A 17,324-nucleotide genomic window follows, 5' to 3' on the forward strand; every position below is an offset into this window, starting at 1 on the left:
AATGGTTTGTGTGCCCATAGCTCTGAATTAAAGTGCTGCAAAGTAAAGAGGCCAGGGAGGAGGTGGCTTACTCTAGGGCTTTGTTTTCATACCCTAAAGCACCCAGCCCAGTAAGCCCATCCATGGTCCCCTCCTGCAAAACAAACAGCACTCTGGTCCCTGCTTGAGTGGATTAAAACACCCTCGTGCACCTCCACAAAGGGGCAAGCAGGCCCTACTCCAAGCGCAGCACCAGTGGCTCAGGACCAAGCCACCCAGGAAGGGGTGAAGCCTTCAGTGTCGTGAGCAGAAGCACAGAGGCAGTCTCATGCTTCGAGTCCCCTTCATGCACACATGCCTTTCCTGCTGACCTCTTGCCCACTGTCCTGGAAACTTCTCTGAGCATCCCACGGCAAATTGAGTCACTTTCCCGGCAGCTGCTAGGGTGAGGGTGAGGGGTGGTGGAGGAGGAAATGGTATAGAAACTTGCTGAAGTCAGTCTTTCAATTTGCCTGGGAACAGGGGCAGCTGGGCATTCCTGGGAAGCCATGGGGTCTCTGGATGGGTTCCCCCACACAGCCTCCCTGACCTTTTGGATTTAAGCTCTAAGTCCTGAGCCTGAGGGAAATGCCTGATGTTAGTTTCAGTGACAACAAGTGGCTGCAGAGTTAGGAACTAGACAAAGCAGATGCCCCGGGGTTGCTGGGCAGTTGGGATGGCTAAGAGTAGGGATTCCCACACATCTGTGGGCACTCTGTGCTGAGCTCACCTGCTGTGAGGATGCTGGTATCCAGAAGGCTGCCGCAGAGGAACTGGGAATACTGAGACCTAACACTCACAAGCAGAAGTTTGGTTACTCGGGGAAGGCAGCAAGCATTAAGAGAAGGCATAGCCCAAGAGGACTGGCACCCAAGGCTCAGTAAGGCAGCCAGGGTACATAGTGTCCCTCTCAGGCATGGCCACCTTGCATTACAGAGGCTCCGAGGATGCCCAGCTCTGGGTTTTATGTCCTGGGCACCATGTAACCCACTAAGCTTATGGGTTGCAGAATAATATCTGATTTTAGGTTCAGAGCTACACAGCCTGGGGGCTCCCGATACCTCATCAAAGCATGCTGTATGCGCTCTAACTTCTGAATGAGACTTGAAGGCAGAGGGGGACAGCTAGAAGAGCCAGGTCTTCCAGGGCCAATTACTGCTCAGAGCCTCGAGCCTGCATGTGTCCTACTCCTTTGTTCTGCAACACTCCCAGACTGGAGTCGGTCTCTGCTCTGTGACATCCCACAGCCTGGCTCAAATCCTGGATTCGCAGAGCTGATGCAGCTGAGGCAGCGAAGGACCCTTCAGAAGAAAACTCCATGTCCAGTGGAAGAAGCCACTTCTGTGCCAGCTTCGGAATCTGCCTTTAGGGCTTACCCAGAAGTCCTGGACTTGTTCCTCTCTCTGAGACAGTGACCAGAGTCCCCTGAAATTGTTATCTTGTTTCTTACAATGTCATCTAAACTTACCACACAGAAGCAAGAAGAGGCTTTTTACCACCAGATGAAGTTGGCCTGTGTACCTGACCCTAACGAAGCTCAAAGAGCATTCAGTGTCACATGATGACATCACATGAGCATAACACAGAAAAATGCTCGAACTCATGACACAGTTGGAATGCTTGAAAAATCTACCGTAGTGCTAGAGACATGGCTCCAGTTAGGAGCACAGGATGCTCTTGTAAAGGGCCTGGCTTTGATTCCCAGTTCCAACATGGCAACTCACAACCGTCTGCGATTCCAGTTCCAGGGCCTCTTTTGATTTCTGTGGGTTCCAGGCAGACATGCAGGCAGGTAAAACTCCCACATACATAAAATAAAACGGCCTGACCAGACAGCCTCGGCTGTCCTCATATAAAGACAACCTTCCTGTAGGGACAGAGATTCTCCTGGAGTGCACCTGTCAACTAAGCAGGGCCTCCAAGGAACCATTTGGATCTGTGGGCTGGCTGGAGACAAAGTCAAATTCAGTTGCCTCAGAGATTTCTGAGAGAGATGAGACACGAGCCTTTCCTAGCTGCACCAACGACAGAAAGCAGAGAAGCAGGGTGGGTTCTGGAAACAAGAGATGGGACAATCTGGCGTAGAGGTGCAGAAGCAGGAGCCTGAGTCTCGTTTCCTACAAAGGGGGAATTCAAGTCTGTCGCATGATCCAGCAGGCTAACTGGCTACTCTCCAATCCCTACCTCACACCACGCCTAGAAAATATGCAGCCTTTTAATAACAACTGAAATGGACCCAAGGACGAGCTCATGAAAACAAAATTGATCCTGGCCTGAGAAGAATTTCCAAGTAAGACTGACAAGATGGGAGCCCACATGCTTCTTGGGTTATAAAGTTAGAAATCGCTCCCATTTTAACACTTAAGCCATTTTAATCCAAAACAAGAAGGCTAGTACATTACAAGGCAAGTGACGAATGAGGGAAAATAATTTACAAAGGGTGACTACGGTTTTCTACTCTCCATAGGTAAAAATGTTTTACAGACAGCCATGCTTGGTGATACACAACTTTAGTCTCAGCACTTTGGAAGGCAGAGGCAGGCAGACCTCTGTGAGTTTGAAACATAAAAAGTTCTAGGATAGCCAGGGTTATGCAGGCACACCCTGTCTCAAAGCCAAACCAAACTAAGAAACAAAAATGTTTTACAGCTAAAACACTTGAGTTTAACTGCTTCATTAGGTGGCAAACAAAAACGGGGCTGAGGGGAGGGCTCAGTGAGAAAAGGGCTTGCCACACAAGCGTGAAGATCTGAGTTCAGATCCCCAGAGCCCACATCAAGCCATGTGTGGCAGTGTGTGTCTGTAGTCACAAATGCTCCTACAGCAAAGTAGAAGGGAGAGACAGACACCCGCCTGCTGTGTACAGGGGCTCAAACAGGACGGAGAGCCAGGATGGACTCTAACCTCCACATGTGCACTGGGGCACACACACGCCTGCACACACACACACACAAACATGCACATAAACATTTTAAGTAAGAAGCTAATGGCAGGTGCCATCACAGGACAGCAAGAACAAATGAGGCTGGGTTACGAGGTGAAAGAGGACATACAGGAGATACACCTGGGCAAGCCTGCTACTATGAAATGCTTCCACCCTGAGGACAAGGAGTCTCCTGCCTTCCTGGGGAAGCAGCTATGTAAGAGACTTACCAAGTGCATCACTTGTCAGCCTCGGGCTTGTGTGCTCTCAGATCTGCTGCTGTTTGTGCTTACACAATGCAGCGAGGGGTCTTTCCTTAAGTGAGAATGTTGTACAGCTGGTACTGATGCAGCTGGCCACTGCTCATCCTGTCTCCAACCCTCTATGGCAACTTGGTATCCAAAGTCCTATAGCAGAGGGTGCAGAGCGAGCACCCTCTGAGAGCACCCTGCAAGCCCCTTCTGAGAGCTAGCCACATGCAAGGACATATAGGTGCCTATGTGCCAGCCACAGTGAGACTGGAGTGCAAGCTTTGAGGCCCGTGTCTCTTGGGAGGAAGCTGATAACCTTGGAGGTCCACATGGCTTGGTAGGGGAAACAACCATACCATGCTAATACACATGCACACGCACACACATGCACAAATATACCATATACACACCACACACATATGCATGCATGCATGCACACACATACACCACTCATACATACATGCATGTACACACCATACACACACCCCACATACAACACACACACACACACACACACACACACACACACACACACCATACACATAAGAGGAAAAGCATTCCAAAAGGATACATGCTAACATGATAGCAGCTAGTGTGGTGCAGAACCAGGTGATGGAGACCCTTGGGAGTGGAGGGAGGACCACACAGAACAGGTCACTCCCACTGCTCCAACTACTGGGTGGAGGGAACCTGACAGTTCCAAAAACAAAGGAGAGTGAGCAGGCTCTGTGTCTTGTGACTCAAGTAAATGAGAAAAAAGTAGCAGTTACTCCCAGACGTGTGAGGTTGCCAGAAACATGTTTTTCTTTGAATTCTGCCATTGCCCAACAGTACCCCAGGAATGGGCGCTGGCTTTACAGGCAGAGACAGAAGAGGAGAAAGCAGGGCTTCAATTTTAACACTTTATTGCAATTATTCAAGTCTTTCCCACTGTTTACAAATGTTTCATTTTTATGGGACCTTTACAAGTTTGTCTTCACAATGTGGCCTCTGCCCATAGGCCTCACACACCACTTGCCTCTGCCTCGGGACAGAGGAGGGGAATGTGCATGCACAGGAGCAGGGACCAGGATACACGATTCGTTCTTGGGAGTCATGTGATGTCTGCAGGCTAACAGGACATCTACTTGTCCAGAGAGCCAGTCCCTACCCAGGGACAAAGGCATACCCAACCGGTAGATATGAAAACATAGATGTGCACACATAACAAAACAACAACAAAAGCCATCAAGTCCACTCTGTGCCGCACATATGCTCTTGGGTGTGTGGGCATGCAATGGAGCCCGATCAACCTGCCAGTGGCTACTCCTGAGAGAAAACTGACTCTCCTTCCCCTCAGAAGCTATAGCTAGCTAATGAGCCATTTTCAATAATTTGTTATCTGTTGGCACCTCGGCCACCAGGGGGCGCTCTGCAGTCAGACTGCCTGACCCTGGGAATCATGTGACTTATCTTAATGCAGCACTCTTCTAACCATGGGCACTTCTGTGACATGCTAGTCAGCCTCCAATCAGACAGGACGATAACCAAGCTCCCACACAAAAGTATGGTGAGGCGAACAGGTGGCTGAGGTGATTGTTGCCTGGCAGGATTGGAGGGCAAGGAGCCCAAGAGCTGGGAGGACCTAGTGGTCACTGTTGGGAAAAGCCATAGATTCCGGTGGAGGGCATCATCTGTGAACACATGACCCTCAGGTTCCACAGAGACTCAAGATGGCAGGCCCCCATTCAGCTGGGGTGGGACTCTGGGAAGGGGCCGACCCAGGGGAGGGTGTAGTGGCTGACCGAGAGCAGATGTCGAAGAGAGAGGCTCTCAGGCTCTGCAAGCACCTGGGGCTCGGAACAGTTTGTCAGAAATGCTAACAGTATGGGCTCCTCCCTACGGCAGGAAGGGATGGCATCACGTGCCTTTCAGGATCACAAGATCTGGCTACGGCCAGTGTGGCAGGGTCGTGCTGTGTGTGAATTTGCTGAGATACACTTGACGGGAACAGATGGCACTGGGCATTCCTCCTGTTTTAGGAACAAAAGGACTAAAGCCACAGCTAAGCAGTTACTGACACAATGGGGGTGTCTGTGGTGAGCAAACTGGTGCATGTCTTTTGTGGGAGCACTTTCCTCAGTGGAAACTTCTGGTGCCACCGAAGGACTTAATAAAACATTTTTTTTCATATAAAAAATCTTCAAATTACATTCTGACAGTCCATGGTACAGAGTGGCAAGTGGCAGGTAAACAGACGTATGGTTACCCCACAGCAGGGTTAAAGAAGCAGATAGCAGCAGAGAGAAGAGAGCATCTTGAAAATCTTCCACGGATCCCAAAGTTTACCTGAGCAGAACTTTACATTCCTATCTGGGCCCCCGAGATAGCATTACAAAATCCTTTGTTAAATTCCAAGGCCCTCGGGGAGACACACTGTGCAAACTCCTTGCAAATACCCCATTGGGGATGGGTACGGCAGGCTGACGAGAGTCAAGGAGAGGATTTAGTGTGTCTTCCAGCGTGGGTGTCTGATTGTCTGGGTCCAGGCCTCTGGATCGGCTGCTCCTGCTCAGACACCCCTCCAACTGTGTCTACAGCTGGGACTTCAGCCTGTTGGCCACAGATTTGTTGGCAGTGAACTCAGGCCACCAGGCCGCACGCTCCAGCACACCGCTCTGCTGCAGGACAGCTGCCCACAGGTTTTTATAGAGCTGCAGGAGACACACCAGGTAGAGGTGAAGGGCAAGGACCAGCAGAGTCCTCGGAGGACAAGCGGCCAGTGTGGCGTCCTCTTGTCTTGAGGACAGGAAATTCTCCACTGTCACTTTTTAGGAAATGTCGTGATGATGTGCGTTTAATTTATGTAAGTCTTTTATTTCTCCAGTAGGAAGTAATTAAGCAAATTTGATTATGAAGTACCATAAAAGCACTTCTGGTGGGAACCATCTCTTCTGGGCTATTCCCTCCCTGGGAACTCACTGCCTGTGGCAGCCTCTCCTACATTTGCACCCTTCCCCCACTTCTGCCCTCACCTTCCACATTTGCCAGACCCTGTTCTGTCTTCTCTGAGCCCTGTCCCAGCTATCCTACAGCTCAGGATGCACAAGCCAGGTGTGGCTGAAGAGCAGGAGGCTGGGTGGGGGTGGGGGCTTGGGTCCCCGATGGCCCCACTGGAGTCTTAGCTATTCTTGGTCTCAATTCCTCAGTGGAAGACAGGCAGAATAGATGCTATCCAAGAGGCAGGCCCAGATCTTACCTGGCCAGATCCTACACCTGCTACAGATGTGGAAACCTTGGGCAGAGTCAGCTAGGGCAGAGCCACAGCAGAGCAAACGGCTCAGATGGCCCCATGCCCTCCTGCACAGCAGACCCAGACTGCTCTCGCCCACGTGGCGTGAACCTGGCCACGTTCCACAGAGCTGATAGCACTGCCATCAGCGCTATCTCAGACCCCCGGCTGAGTTTGCATTCCTGAAGCCATGTCTGCCTGGGAAGAGCACCTCTTCCTTAGGCTGAGGGGTGTGTGCAGTCCCCCTGACAGGCAGTACCTCACTGCCATGGACTGAGCTGCAGCACCCAGAAACAGAAGTCCCTGTGCGTCCAGGCATGGATGTAGTAGTCCCACAATGAAGGTCCTGCTTGCAAATGCCTGAGAGGCTGATCTGCTTGGGGGCACCCAAATGAGGCAAGCTCTATTCCTCAGTGTTCTCTTCATACTCAAAGTTCTCCATCAGTTCTAACACAGGACCCAGGTCTCTGTCCACAGCTGGCTCTGCTGTGCATGGACCACATGGCAGGCTTCGCTGCACCTTAGGCTCTAATCATAAAAACGGTGTGGTATCGGCCCTGCTTGTACATGCTCCTGATGCATCTGGGAACTCTCGGACTCATGTCTGCTCCCTGGGTGCCCATCCCAATGCACATGCAGTCTGAGTGTGCCAATCTTGGGGTTCAGACCCCCTAGACAGGACCCTCACAGGCTTGTGAAGCACTGAGCCCCAAGTGCTGTCTGAGGCCACCATGACCCTGGAGTGGGTAAGATTAAACCTAGCCCTCAACCATCAGACCTCAAGCACATGGCTGGAACACCTTACAATGTCATATTGACAGAATAATGTGGTATAGCCTCACAGGTAGCAGGGCACTGTGGAACACCAGGTTGTGAATGTCTCCCTACATGGACGTCACCTTGTGGTGGGCTGTCACACAGGGCAGGGAGGTGCAGCAGCGGTAGAAGATGCTAGTTGCATCTTGGGTGCCTGGCTGTTGGTGACAGAGAGGCCCAAGTCCACTAACTACTTCTGAACAAACCATTCTAGAATTCAGTAGCAAGTGGACACCAGGAAGCTAAACAAGAGCTGTAGGGCTGTACAGGAAGACACAGAGGGGCAATGGCCCCACAGTTGGGATAGTCAAAGGGTAGTCAACTGGGATTGGAGGGCAGGGCAGAGGAGAACTTGAAGGTGCAAAGGTTTTAAAAATAGACCAAGCAGATGGGGTCATGTCTGACCAGAAAGACCAGGGCCAGGGTGGGTAAATGGTAGCTGTTATGTCAAGGTTACGGCTTTGACATCATGTCTGTGAATGAGCTGCAGGACCCATGTGGAGAGCAGGCATGGAGGGATGAGGAAGCTGGGCCTCAGTCCCTGCAGAGGAACGGTATGTCACTCAGGACAACGATGCAACTTCCCTGTTTCATGGGGTAAAGGCTGGTCAGGAATGGTACCTGAGACACAGAGCTGGAGTGGCAAAGAGCTTCGATACTGTCCCCAGAAAGCTCCCCAAGGGTGACCATTTCCAGGAAGGCGCCCGAGACTGCTCACTACCTCAGGGCCCACAGAGACTCCAGCCGCGCCTCAGTGGCCGCAGGAGGCATTCCCCCTTACCTCGCCATCAGCTCTGCCAATTGGGGAGCCCAGGACAAAGTCAGAAGGGGCAATCGCGTCCACCAAGGCCACCGCATCGTCTTTCAGCTGTTGGGAAACAAAGTCCGTCCACTTGGCAACGCCCTACAGTCTCCAGGGCAACCGTGGAGTAACAGAGACCTGTGGTTGGCTGTTCCAGTGCAGTGGAAACCTGAGCAGGCACGGAGTGCTCTGAGGCCTCCCCGGTCTGGGTTATGGATTCCCTGGGTGTGTGTTTGCATTCTTCTGCCATGTCGCCATTGACTCGGGACAGCCAGCATGTGCTGTTGCTGCAAAGCTGGGAGGCTGACAGAGGTGATGAGTGCGGGCTGTTAGCCTGTCCCCCGAGGCCCAGCCCCAGCCTATGGCCGACTGCTTTTCTGAGGCCGGAAAGGAAGTCCTGAAGCCACAGGGGCAGAAAGTGCTCCTGAGCTCCTGCAAAAGCTATCACACTTGCAGCTGAGGCGGTGGTTCCGTGACCCCTGCTTCCTCACACGGACTATTATTAAGCCCCACAGATCAATCTGCTGTGGGGATGCCCAAGGACTTTCTTGAAATGCATACAGTGTTCTTCCCCTTCGGATAACTCCTGCCAGGCGCACTGAAGTTTATTAACAATTGGGTGATGGTGGGGCTTGGGTGGATAGCCTTGGGGTGACAGTAGAGGCTGCACAGTATGGACAGAGAGAGGGTTCCCAGCAAAGGTGACACGGCTCACCTGCACACACAGCATCAGGATGGCATCCTCCATCGCTTTTCCTGTTTGCTCCCCAGAGATGTAGCCACCTGCAAGCACAGCCTCGTCACACACTCCTCAGCCCTGTGGCCTCGATATGTCAGAAATGGCTTTTCCACTGAGCCCCATTAAGCCTTTTGGACAGAGATGTCAGGGTATCACAGCACGGACCAGCCTACTGTGATGTCTGGGAAGAAACATGCTGGCTCTAGACATTTTCCTTTCCCCCTGGGCATTTATAAGGCCTGGCTAAGGAGCCATGAGGGAGGCAAGGCCTAAAGGCTTGGGGTTGAGTGGGATCCAACCACAGGGGGAACAATGGACAGGTAGGCAGCATCAGACCACACTGGTGCCCAGATGTACTCCAGGTGGAAGTGAGGGGAGCTGGGGGCCGAGAAGGGTCATGGGGCTATGGTGTGTGGGGTATGTGGGCCTCTGAAGCTACCAGGGGGGAAAATAAAGGACCAAGCTCACAGCGGCCTTCCTGTAGAATCTCAACAGAGGTCTTGAGGCTGGGAATGTGCTGATGGCAGGAACTACTTTTAGGATGACTTCTCACCAAAGAGAGAGGCATCAGGCCACTACCTTCTCAGACAGCGGTCCGGGTAGCAGCCTCACCTCGGTAGAGCAGGGCCGTGTGTTGGCTCAGGCACCACAGGCCGTAGAGCATGCTGAGCCGTCCAAGCACAGTCCGCAGAGATGGAGGCACGCTAGAGCTGTGTGTATGCTCGTGGAAGCGCTGCATCACAGTGAGCTCCATGAAGGCCAGGGCCAGGGGCCGGCAGCCATACACCTGCAACGGGACAGAGGCCTGGTGTGCTGGAGGCAGCCAGTCAAACAACTCTATGACTAGGTCTCCGACGAGGAGGGACTTCGGGGAAGCAGAGACTGAGGTCCACGTTGGGATGCTAATTCTAGGTCAGTATCGTGAGGCTAAGCGTCATGGGGACACAGGATGGCGCCTATCGAAAGGATCTCCAAGTGAAGCTAAGCCCTGTGAAGGGAGGCTATAGCATTTACACACTCCACTCACTTTCCATTGGCCCCATGCCCAGCCCATCACTACAGTACGGTGAGTGGTTCCAGTGCACAGGGCCTGTCCTCTTCTGTAGCTGGGAATGACGGAGTACAGGTTCTATTGGACAGGGCTAATGCTTCACTGTTCTTAAGGGTTTCTGAAATGCAAATCCCCCGTTCTTATACCGTGTGTGAGGCTGTCGAGTAGCCACAGGCCCTGCAAGATCCCTCTAGCCACAGACAGCTCACCTCCCTAGGGAGGCTAGCCACCAAAGACCTTTCGGTGGCCTTCTCTGATACCCAAACTGGCTGTGGTGACTGCCAGCACATCTTTCCCTGTCCCCAATGCACTGCCTCAACAGAACTTTTAAACCCATGGAGGATTTCAGATCCACGTATGTGCTGTTTGACTGCGAGCCCAAGCACATGCTGCTTCTGAGAGCAGAAGACACCAAGCCAGGAGGGCAGAGAGTAGGAAACACTACAGCCCATTCCTACCAGGGTACACTAAAGATGGTGGCTGAGAAGGACTGAATAGAAGGGTGAGAAGGGGGGAGGGGTGGGCCGTGGGAGGTGCTGCCCCATTGAAAGCCCTTACTGTGGGTCCATAGTCTTGCAGCCAACACCCCATACCAGCTGCTGCTGGTCTAATTTCCAGCAGCCACCACTTGGCACAGTCAGGTGTATTTACAACACCCTTCATCTCTCCCACAAGCACCAAGGCTGGTACTGACATTCTAGGGTGCAAGGGTAGGGCCTGCCGAGGAGCTGACTTTTCCAAACAGGACAGAAGTAAACTGTGAAACAGACCTACCTGGCTGTTGTTCCTTGCTTCAAAGTCACTGCCTCTGGACTTTTTCTCTTGACAGTATCTCTGATGACTCTCTCGGAGCAGGTAGCAAACAAGCCAACGGTAGGCTGCCAGGGGGGCTTTGGAGGGGACACAGGAAACAGCTGAGAGCACCTTTTGCCACGTATGTAACCCTGGGCAGACAGCACTTCTGGCCATGTATACCTTATGGGTCTCCACAAGGACGGCAGAGGAGGGGGTGGTTTTACAGACAGGGAAACCCAGCCACAGAGGGTAGCTGCCTAAGGCCCTTTACCAGGTGGAGTTGGTGGGGCGTGTGATTGACAACATTTCCACACCGTCATCACAGCTTTGAGAAGGCAGACCACAGAGAGCCACTCAGAACCAGCTAAGACACAGTGGCTACTCTTTCGGGGGCTGAAAGGACAGGCACCTGTATTCCCATCCTCAGCCTCACTGGTCAGCCTGGGGGCTGTAGGTTGACACCCTGCCAAGGCCTCAGTCTGGCATGCTGCTCTCACTGGCAGCAGACAGCCAGTTACAGAGAGGGGAGGATCAGGGTGGGTTGCTGGCACCTTGCCATATCTGAGCAGACTTCCCACACTGCTCAGGACGTGGGACACTGATGAGCATGGACACACAGCCTTGGATGGGAGTTAGGTTCTAACCAGATACATGGAGTCCATGCTCTCCACATTCCACATCCAGGGGAAAAGGGTCTAGGTCCAAAGGACTTGCAGGTTTTAGGGACAAGGAGCAAGGGGACCTCTGCTAGGCTCAGAGCTCCTGGGGAGAAAATAGGGGTCTGGTCACAACTGTTTTGGGCCTCTGGTATCACATAGCCTATTACCAGAAAAAATGATGCTACAGACCATCAGGCTGTGATATCCTCATGGCTCAACTAAGAAGCCCATTATTAGACAGGCAAATCCACCTCACAGGCTCAGAGAGGTCTAGTGGCTTATGCATGGTCACACAGGATGTGACCACGCAACCATGCATGAAGGAGAGCTGCAGTGGGAAGGCAGGTTACTGTGACTTCAGCCGTAAGTGTTCCAAGGAACAGGTGAGGCAGGGATGGGGATGGGGTGGTATATGCTTCTCAGGGTCCTTCCAGGTGTGATACAGATAGACATGTGTGGTCCCCAGATATCTCCCAGGTTCAGAGCCCTGGAATTTATGGCTGGTCTTTTTAAGAGGGCCTATGCAGGTGGGAAGAAGTTGTAGCTAACAAAGTGAGATCACCCTGGGATGGGGCAGGCCTTAACTCCTATGACAAGGGTCCTTATTCAACGACAAAGAGGATATCCTGAGACAACAGAGGCAGGGGGTGGAGTGTTACAGTCATAAACGGAAGGTGCCTGGAGCCCCCGGGATCAGGGAGAAGCAGAAACAACTTGATGTTGGATGTCTTTTCTACACTGTGAAACGATGGTGTCTCGTACTCTCAGAACCCGGACAGCCCAGGACAGGATCCAGGGCTGTCTGATACTCATCCATGAACCTTAAATGTCATCCTTGTCATGTCAAAACCCTCATCAACTGCTGGAGGCCACAGCTGAGGCTGGGGTGATGCCTCATTCTTAGGTCATGTGGCTCACGGGGCTCCTCCCAGAGAATCAAATCATGGGCAACGGGAGGGGTGGGTGTCCCACAGACCTTCCCAAGAATTATGAATGGCAACGAAGCCAAGGAAGTACTGCAAGTCAGAAAAGCACCAGTCCCTGTGAACTGTCACCCCAGCCCATGTGCTTCAGTCCCCCACCCTGTGGAAAGGCACGGGGCAGTAGAGGGGAGAGTCTGTACCTTCTGAGTCCAACCAGTCAGCCTTGCTGGAGGCCATGAACTTCTGGCCCAAGATTCCAGGGTAGGCTTCCAGGAAGTTCACTGTCTTGAGAGGGCTTGTGAAGTGAGCTCCGTCTAGGATACACACGTCTGTGACTCTGGAGAAAGGCAGAAAGCCCCCACCCACGAGCCTGGCCTGCTGGCTCACCCACCTCTGGCAAGGTATCCCTACTTAGCTAGCCTGTATCTAGGAAGCTGCCCTGCCACCAGATGATGGCCTTTATTTATCCTGCAGATGACCCACACTTTTTATTTTTTGAGACACTTTTTTTTTTTTTTTTTGCAGTGGGACCTTCAAGACAGGTTTTCCTGTCTCTGCCAAGTGCCAAGTGCCACCACTGCCCGGCAAGACAGTGTCTTCCTTAGTAGCCTTCTAACTTGAGATGCTCTCACCTTGGTTCCCGGGCTACTTAGATTAGGGGACTACACGGCCATGACTGGCTTGAGGACACATCTGACCGCAAGCTTGGAACCCCCCCCCCCCGAGCCTGAGAGCATCCTGCACCCTGTTGCGCTCAGCCCCCTCCACCCCACAGAGGTGCCCACCTTGGAGAGGATGCTCCAGGAGGCTGAGCAGGTAGTTGCTGGTCTGCTGCAGCAGGACATTGTTGTCGCCTTCATAGGTACAGTTTGGATCGTTGTCATTTCTGAGTTCGCCAAACCGGTTCACTGTAAAAACCATCACAGTGTCACTCAAGATGCTCTGAGAGGTGTCCCTCCCATAGCCCCACCCAGCAGGGGCAGGAAGTGCTCTCTTGCCTCCCTGCTCCCTTGGCCCACATTTGCTCGCTGTGCCTCTGCACCATCCTTAGGGAAGAAAAGGTGCCTCCAGGAAGGCTGTGGGATGACACATGGACATTCAGCACAGAGTTGGTGGCAGTGAGGATTGTCACCTTCCTGCCTGTTGGTATTAACAGCAGTCTGTCTGTCTGTCTCTCTGTCTCGCTCTCTCTCTGTTTCTCTCTGTGTGTCTCTGTCTCTGTCTCTGTCTCTCTCTCACATGCGCGCGCGCGCACACACACACACACACACACACACACACACACACACACACACACACACAGAGCCTGCCAAGTGTGGAGACCACTCCAGAGACAGGACATGAGGCTACTCTCCTACAGCTAAATGAAGCCTTTAAAAGGCAATTTCTAACTCTGAGCTGGCTCTCATGTTGACACCACTCTTCTGCTACGTGAACAGCACTTCACCAGATGTGCTTTGCCCACAGCCTGCCTGAGGTGAGCTGTCCAGAAAACATTCTCTTTGAGGAGAAAGGAGGAGCCAGCAGGGAGAGGCGCCAGTCCAGCCCCTTCGCGCCCTAGCTAACCCACTAGATAAAGAGCGGGGATCGATCTGAGGTGGAGCTGGAGAGCCAACGTTTAACCTGGATGTGGTTCCTTATATTGCTGTGACTGTCTCTGCATCCTTACTGGCTAAACTGTAAGCTGTGGGTCAGGCATGTTTGTGTCTACAGTACTTCAAGATGTAACTTCCTTATTCTATTTAAAGCCAGGACAAAGCTACACTGTTTGTGTGTTTCTATGAGTTTTAACAACAAATAAAAGCTCTACCAAGAACACTGCAGAAAGGACAAATCACACGAACAAATAACTCAGATACGGCCAACGCGCGCTAGTGCCAGTAGGAGACAGCATGTAGGGGAGGGGCTGGGCCAGGTTACTGGGAGCATCAAATCTAGGCTATCATAGGAGCACCCACTGCTCCACAGGAACCTGAATCATCTCTTTGGCCACTAAGGGGTCCGTAGTTCTGTGCTGTCTGCAGCAGCAGTGGCCCTCTTGAGCAGTAGATTATTATTAGTTTATGAGTATACTATATGGCACTATATGCTATAGTGACTCCTTGGAAGAACCTATATGCTATGCATATAATTCTACCCTACTCTAATAAGAAAGCCGAGCATATAGTGAGGGTAACCTGCCCAGTTACAATGGAGACAACACGAGGTGCTGACCTGACCATGTACTCAAAGTCACCTACTAGGTACCTGTGGGATGCAATGCTCTTATCAGAGTTTTAGCACTACATTAAAACTACCGCTAGTTTCCTACAAAGTCATCTGCCAAATGTCACATTGAAATAACTTGCTAATTCCACTCAGCTGCATGCTAGGACCACACGCATTTTATACTTCCTCATTATTCCAAATTTTGACCAGGAAGCATGAGGCATCGGAAACTGCTGCGATCTGGCTGCTAGGACGGGTTGGTGAACTTGCCCTGTGACTGGTCAGACTGTAAGCATTTCAGTTCTCTGACATGAAGACTTAGGACTGCCTGAGTGGGTATTCTGAGTGGGTATGGCTGGAGGAAGTGAGAGTCTGAGTGGGTACAGCTGGAGGAAGTGAGAGTCTGAGTGGGTATGGCTGAGAGGAAGTGAGAGTCTGAGTGGGTACGGCTGGAGGAAGTGAGAGCCTGAGTGGGTATGGCTGGAGAAAGTGAGAGTCTGAGTGGGTACAGCTGGAGGAAGTGAGTCTGAGTGGGTACGGCTGGAGGAAGTGTGAGTCTGAGAGGGTACAGCTGGAGGAAGTGAGAGTCTGAGTGGGTATGGCTGGAGGAAGTGAGAGTCTGAGTGGGTACAGCTGGAGGAAGTGAGAGCCTGAGTGGGTACAGCTGGAGGAAGTGTGAGTCTGAGAGGGTACGACTGGAGGAAGTGAGTCTGAGTGGGTACGGCTGGAGGAAGTGAGAGCCTGAGTGGGTACGGCTGGAGGAACTGAGTCTGAGTGGGTACGGCTGGAGGAAGTGTGAGTCTGAGAGGGTACAGCTGGAGGAAGTGAAAGTCTGAGTGGGTACAACTGGAGGAAGTGAGTCTGAGTGGGTACGGCTGGAGGAAGTGTGAGTCTGAGAGGGTACAGCTGGAGGAAGTGAGAGTCTGAGTGGGTATGGCTGGAGGAAGTGAGAGTCTGAGTGGGTACAGCTGGAGGAAGTGAGAGCCTGAGTGGGTACAGCTGGAGGAAGTGAGAGTCTGAGAGGGTACAGCTGGAGGAAGTGAGAGTCTGAGTGGGTATGGCTGGAGGAAGTGTGAGTCTGAGAGGGTACAGCTGGAGGAAGTGAGAGTCTGAGTGGGTACAGCTGGAGGAAGTGAGAGTCTGAGTGGGTATGGCTGAGAGGAAATGAGAATCTGAGTGGGTACAGCTGGAGGAAGTGAGAGCCTGAGTGGGTATGGCTGGAGAAAGTGAGAGTCTGAGTGGGTACAGCTGAAGGAAGTGAGAGTCTGAGAGGGTACAGCTGGAGGAAGTGAGAGTCTGAGTGGGTATGTCTGAGAGGAAGTGAGAGTCTGAGTGGGTACAGCTGGAGGAAGTGAGAGTCTGAGTGGGTACAGCTGGAGGAAGTGAGAGTCTGAGTGGGTATGGCTGAGAGGAAGTGAGAGTCTGAGTGGGTACAGCTGGAGGAAGTGAGAGCCTGAGTGGGTACGGCTGGAGAAAGTGAGAGTCTGAGTGGGTACAGCTGGAGGAAGTGAGTCTGAGTGGGTACGGCTGGAGGAAGTGTGAGTCTGAGAGGGTACAGCTGGAGGAAGTGAGAGTCTAAGTGGGTATGGCTGGAGGAAGTGAGAGTCTGAGTGGGTACAGCTGGAGGAAGTGAGTCTGAGTGGGTACGGCTGGAGGAAGTGAGAGTCTGAGTGGGTATGGCTGGAGGAAGTTAGAGTCTGAGTGGGTACAGCTGGAGGAAGTGAGAGCCTGAGTGGGTACAGCTGGAGGAAGTGTGAGTCTGAGAGGGTACGGCTGGAGGAAGTGAGTCTGAGTGGGTACGGCTGGAGGAAGTGTGAGTCTGAGAGGGTACAGCTGGAGGAAGTGAGAGTCTGAGAGGGTACGGCTGGAGGAAGTGATTCTGAGTGGGTACGGCTGGAGGAAGTAAGAGTCTGAGTGCGTACGGCTGGAGGAAGTGAGAGTCTGAGTGGGTACAGCTGGAGGAAGTGAGAGTCTGAGTGGGTACAGCTGGAGGAAGTGAGAGCCTGAGTGGGTACAGCTGGAGGAAGTGTGAGTCTGAGTGGGTACAGCTGGAGGAAGTGAGAGTCTGAGTGGGTACAGCTGGAGGAAGTGAGAGCCTGAGTGGGTACAGCTGGAGGAAGTGTGAGTCTGAGTGGGTACAGCTGGAGGAAGTGAGAGCCTGAGTGGGTACAGCTGGAGGAAGTGTGAGTCTGAGTGGGTACAGCTGGAGGAAGTGAGAGTCTGAGTGGGTACAGCTGGAGGAAGTGAGAGCCTGAGTGGGTACAGCTGGAGGAAGTGTGAGTCTGAGTGGGTACAGCTGGAGGAAGTGTGAGTCTGAGAGGGTACAGCTGGAGGAAGTGAGAGTCTGAGTGGGTACGGCTGGAGGAAGTGTGAGTCTGAGAGGGTACAGCTGGAGGAAGTGAGAGTCTGAGTGGGTACAGCTGGAGGAAGTGAGAGCCTGAGTGGGTACAGCTGGAGGAAGTGAGAGTCTGAGTGGGTACGGCTGGAGGAAGTGAGAGTCTGAGTGGGTACGGCTGGAGGAAGTGAGTCTGAGTGGGTACGGCTGGAGGAAGTGAGTCTGAGTGAGTACGGCTGGAGGAAGTGAGTCTGAGTGAGTACAGCTGGAGGAAGTGAGAGCCTGAGTGGGTACAGCTGGAGGAAGTGAGAGTCTGAGTGGGTATGGCTGGAGGAAGTGAGAGTCTGAGTGGGTATGGCTGGAGGAAGTGAGAGTCTGAGTGGGTACAGCTGGAGGAAGTGAGTCTGAGTGGGTACGGCTGGAGGAAGTGAGAGTCTGAGTGGGTATGGCTGGAGGAAGTGAGAGTCTGTTTGGGTACAGCTGGAGGAAGTGAGAGCCTGAGTGGGTACAGCTGGAGGAAGTGAGAGTCTGAG

General features: G+C 52.6%; 1 protein-coding gene across 3 annotated transcripts in view; it reads right to left on the minus strand.

Moving 5' to 3' along the window:
- Positions 1–4,080: 4,080 nt before the first annotated feature.
- Acox3 (acyl-CoA oxidase 3, pristanoyl) overlaps positions 4,081–17,324 on the minus strand; it is a 54,198-nt gene continuing 40,954 nt past the window's right edge. For all 3 annotated transcript variants that reach the window (XM_087584420.1, XM_087584419.1, NM_053339.2), the window contains 7 exon segments: positions 13,034–13,156; positions 12,449–12,562; positions 10,646–10,761; positions 9,433–9,607; positions 8,797–8,864; positions 8,061–8,147; positions 4,081–5,885 (listed from right to left, as the gene is read on the minus strand). In XM_087584420.1, the coding sequence (XP_087440546.1) occupies positions 5,766–5,885; positions 8,061–8,147; positions 8,797–8,864; positions 9,433–9,607; positions 10,646–10,761; positions 12,449–12,562; positions 13,034–13,156 (803 nt within the window). In that variant the 3' untranslated portion in view covers positions 4,081–5,765.

Source organism: Rattus norvegicus, chromosome 14 (assembly GCF_021556685.1).
Source record: "Rattus norvegicus strain SHRSP/BbbUtx chromosome 14, alternate assembly SHRSP_T2T, whole genome shotgun sequence".
Taxonomy (NCBI): Eukaryota; Metazoa; Chordata; class Mammalia; order Rodentia; family Muridae; genus Rattus; species Rattus norvegicus.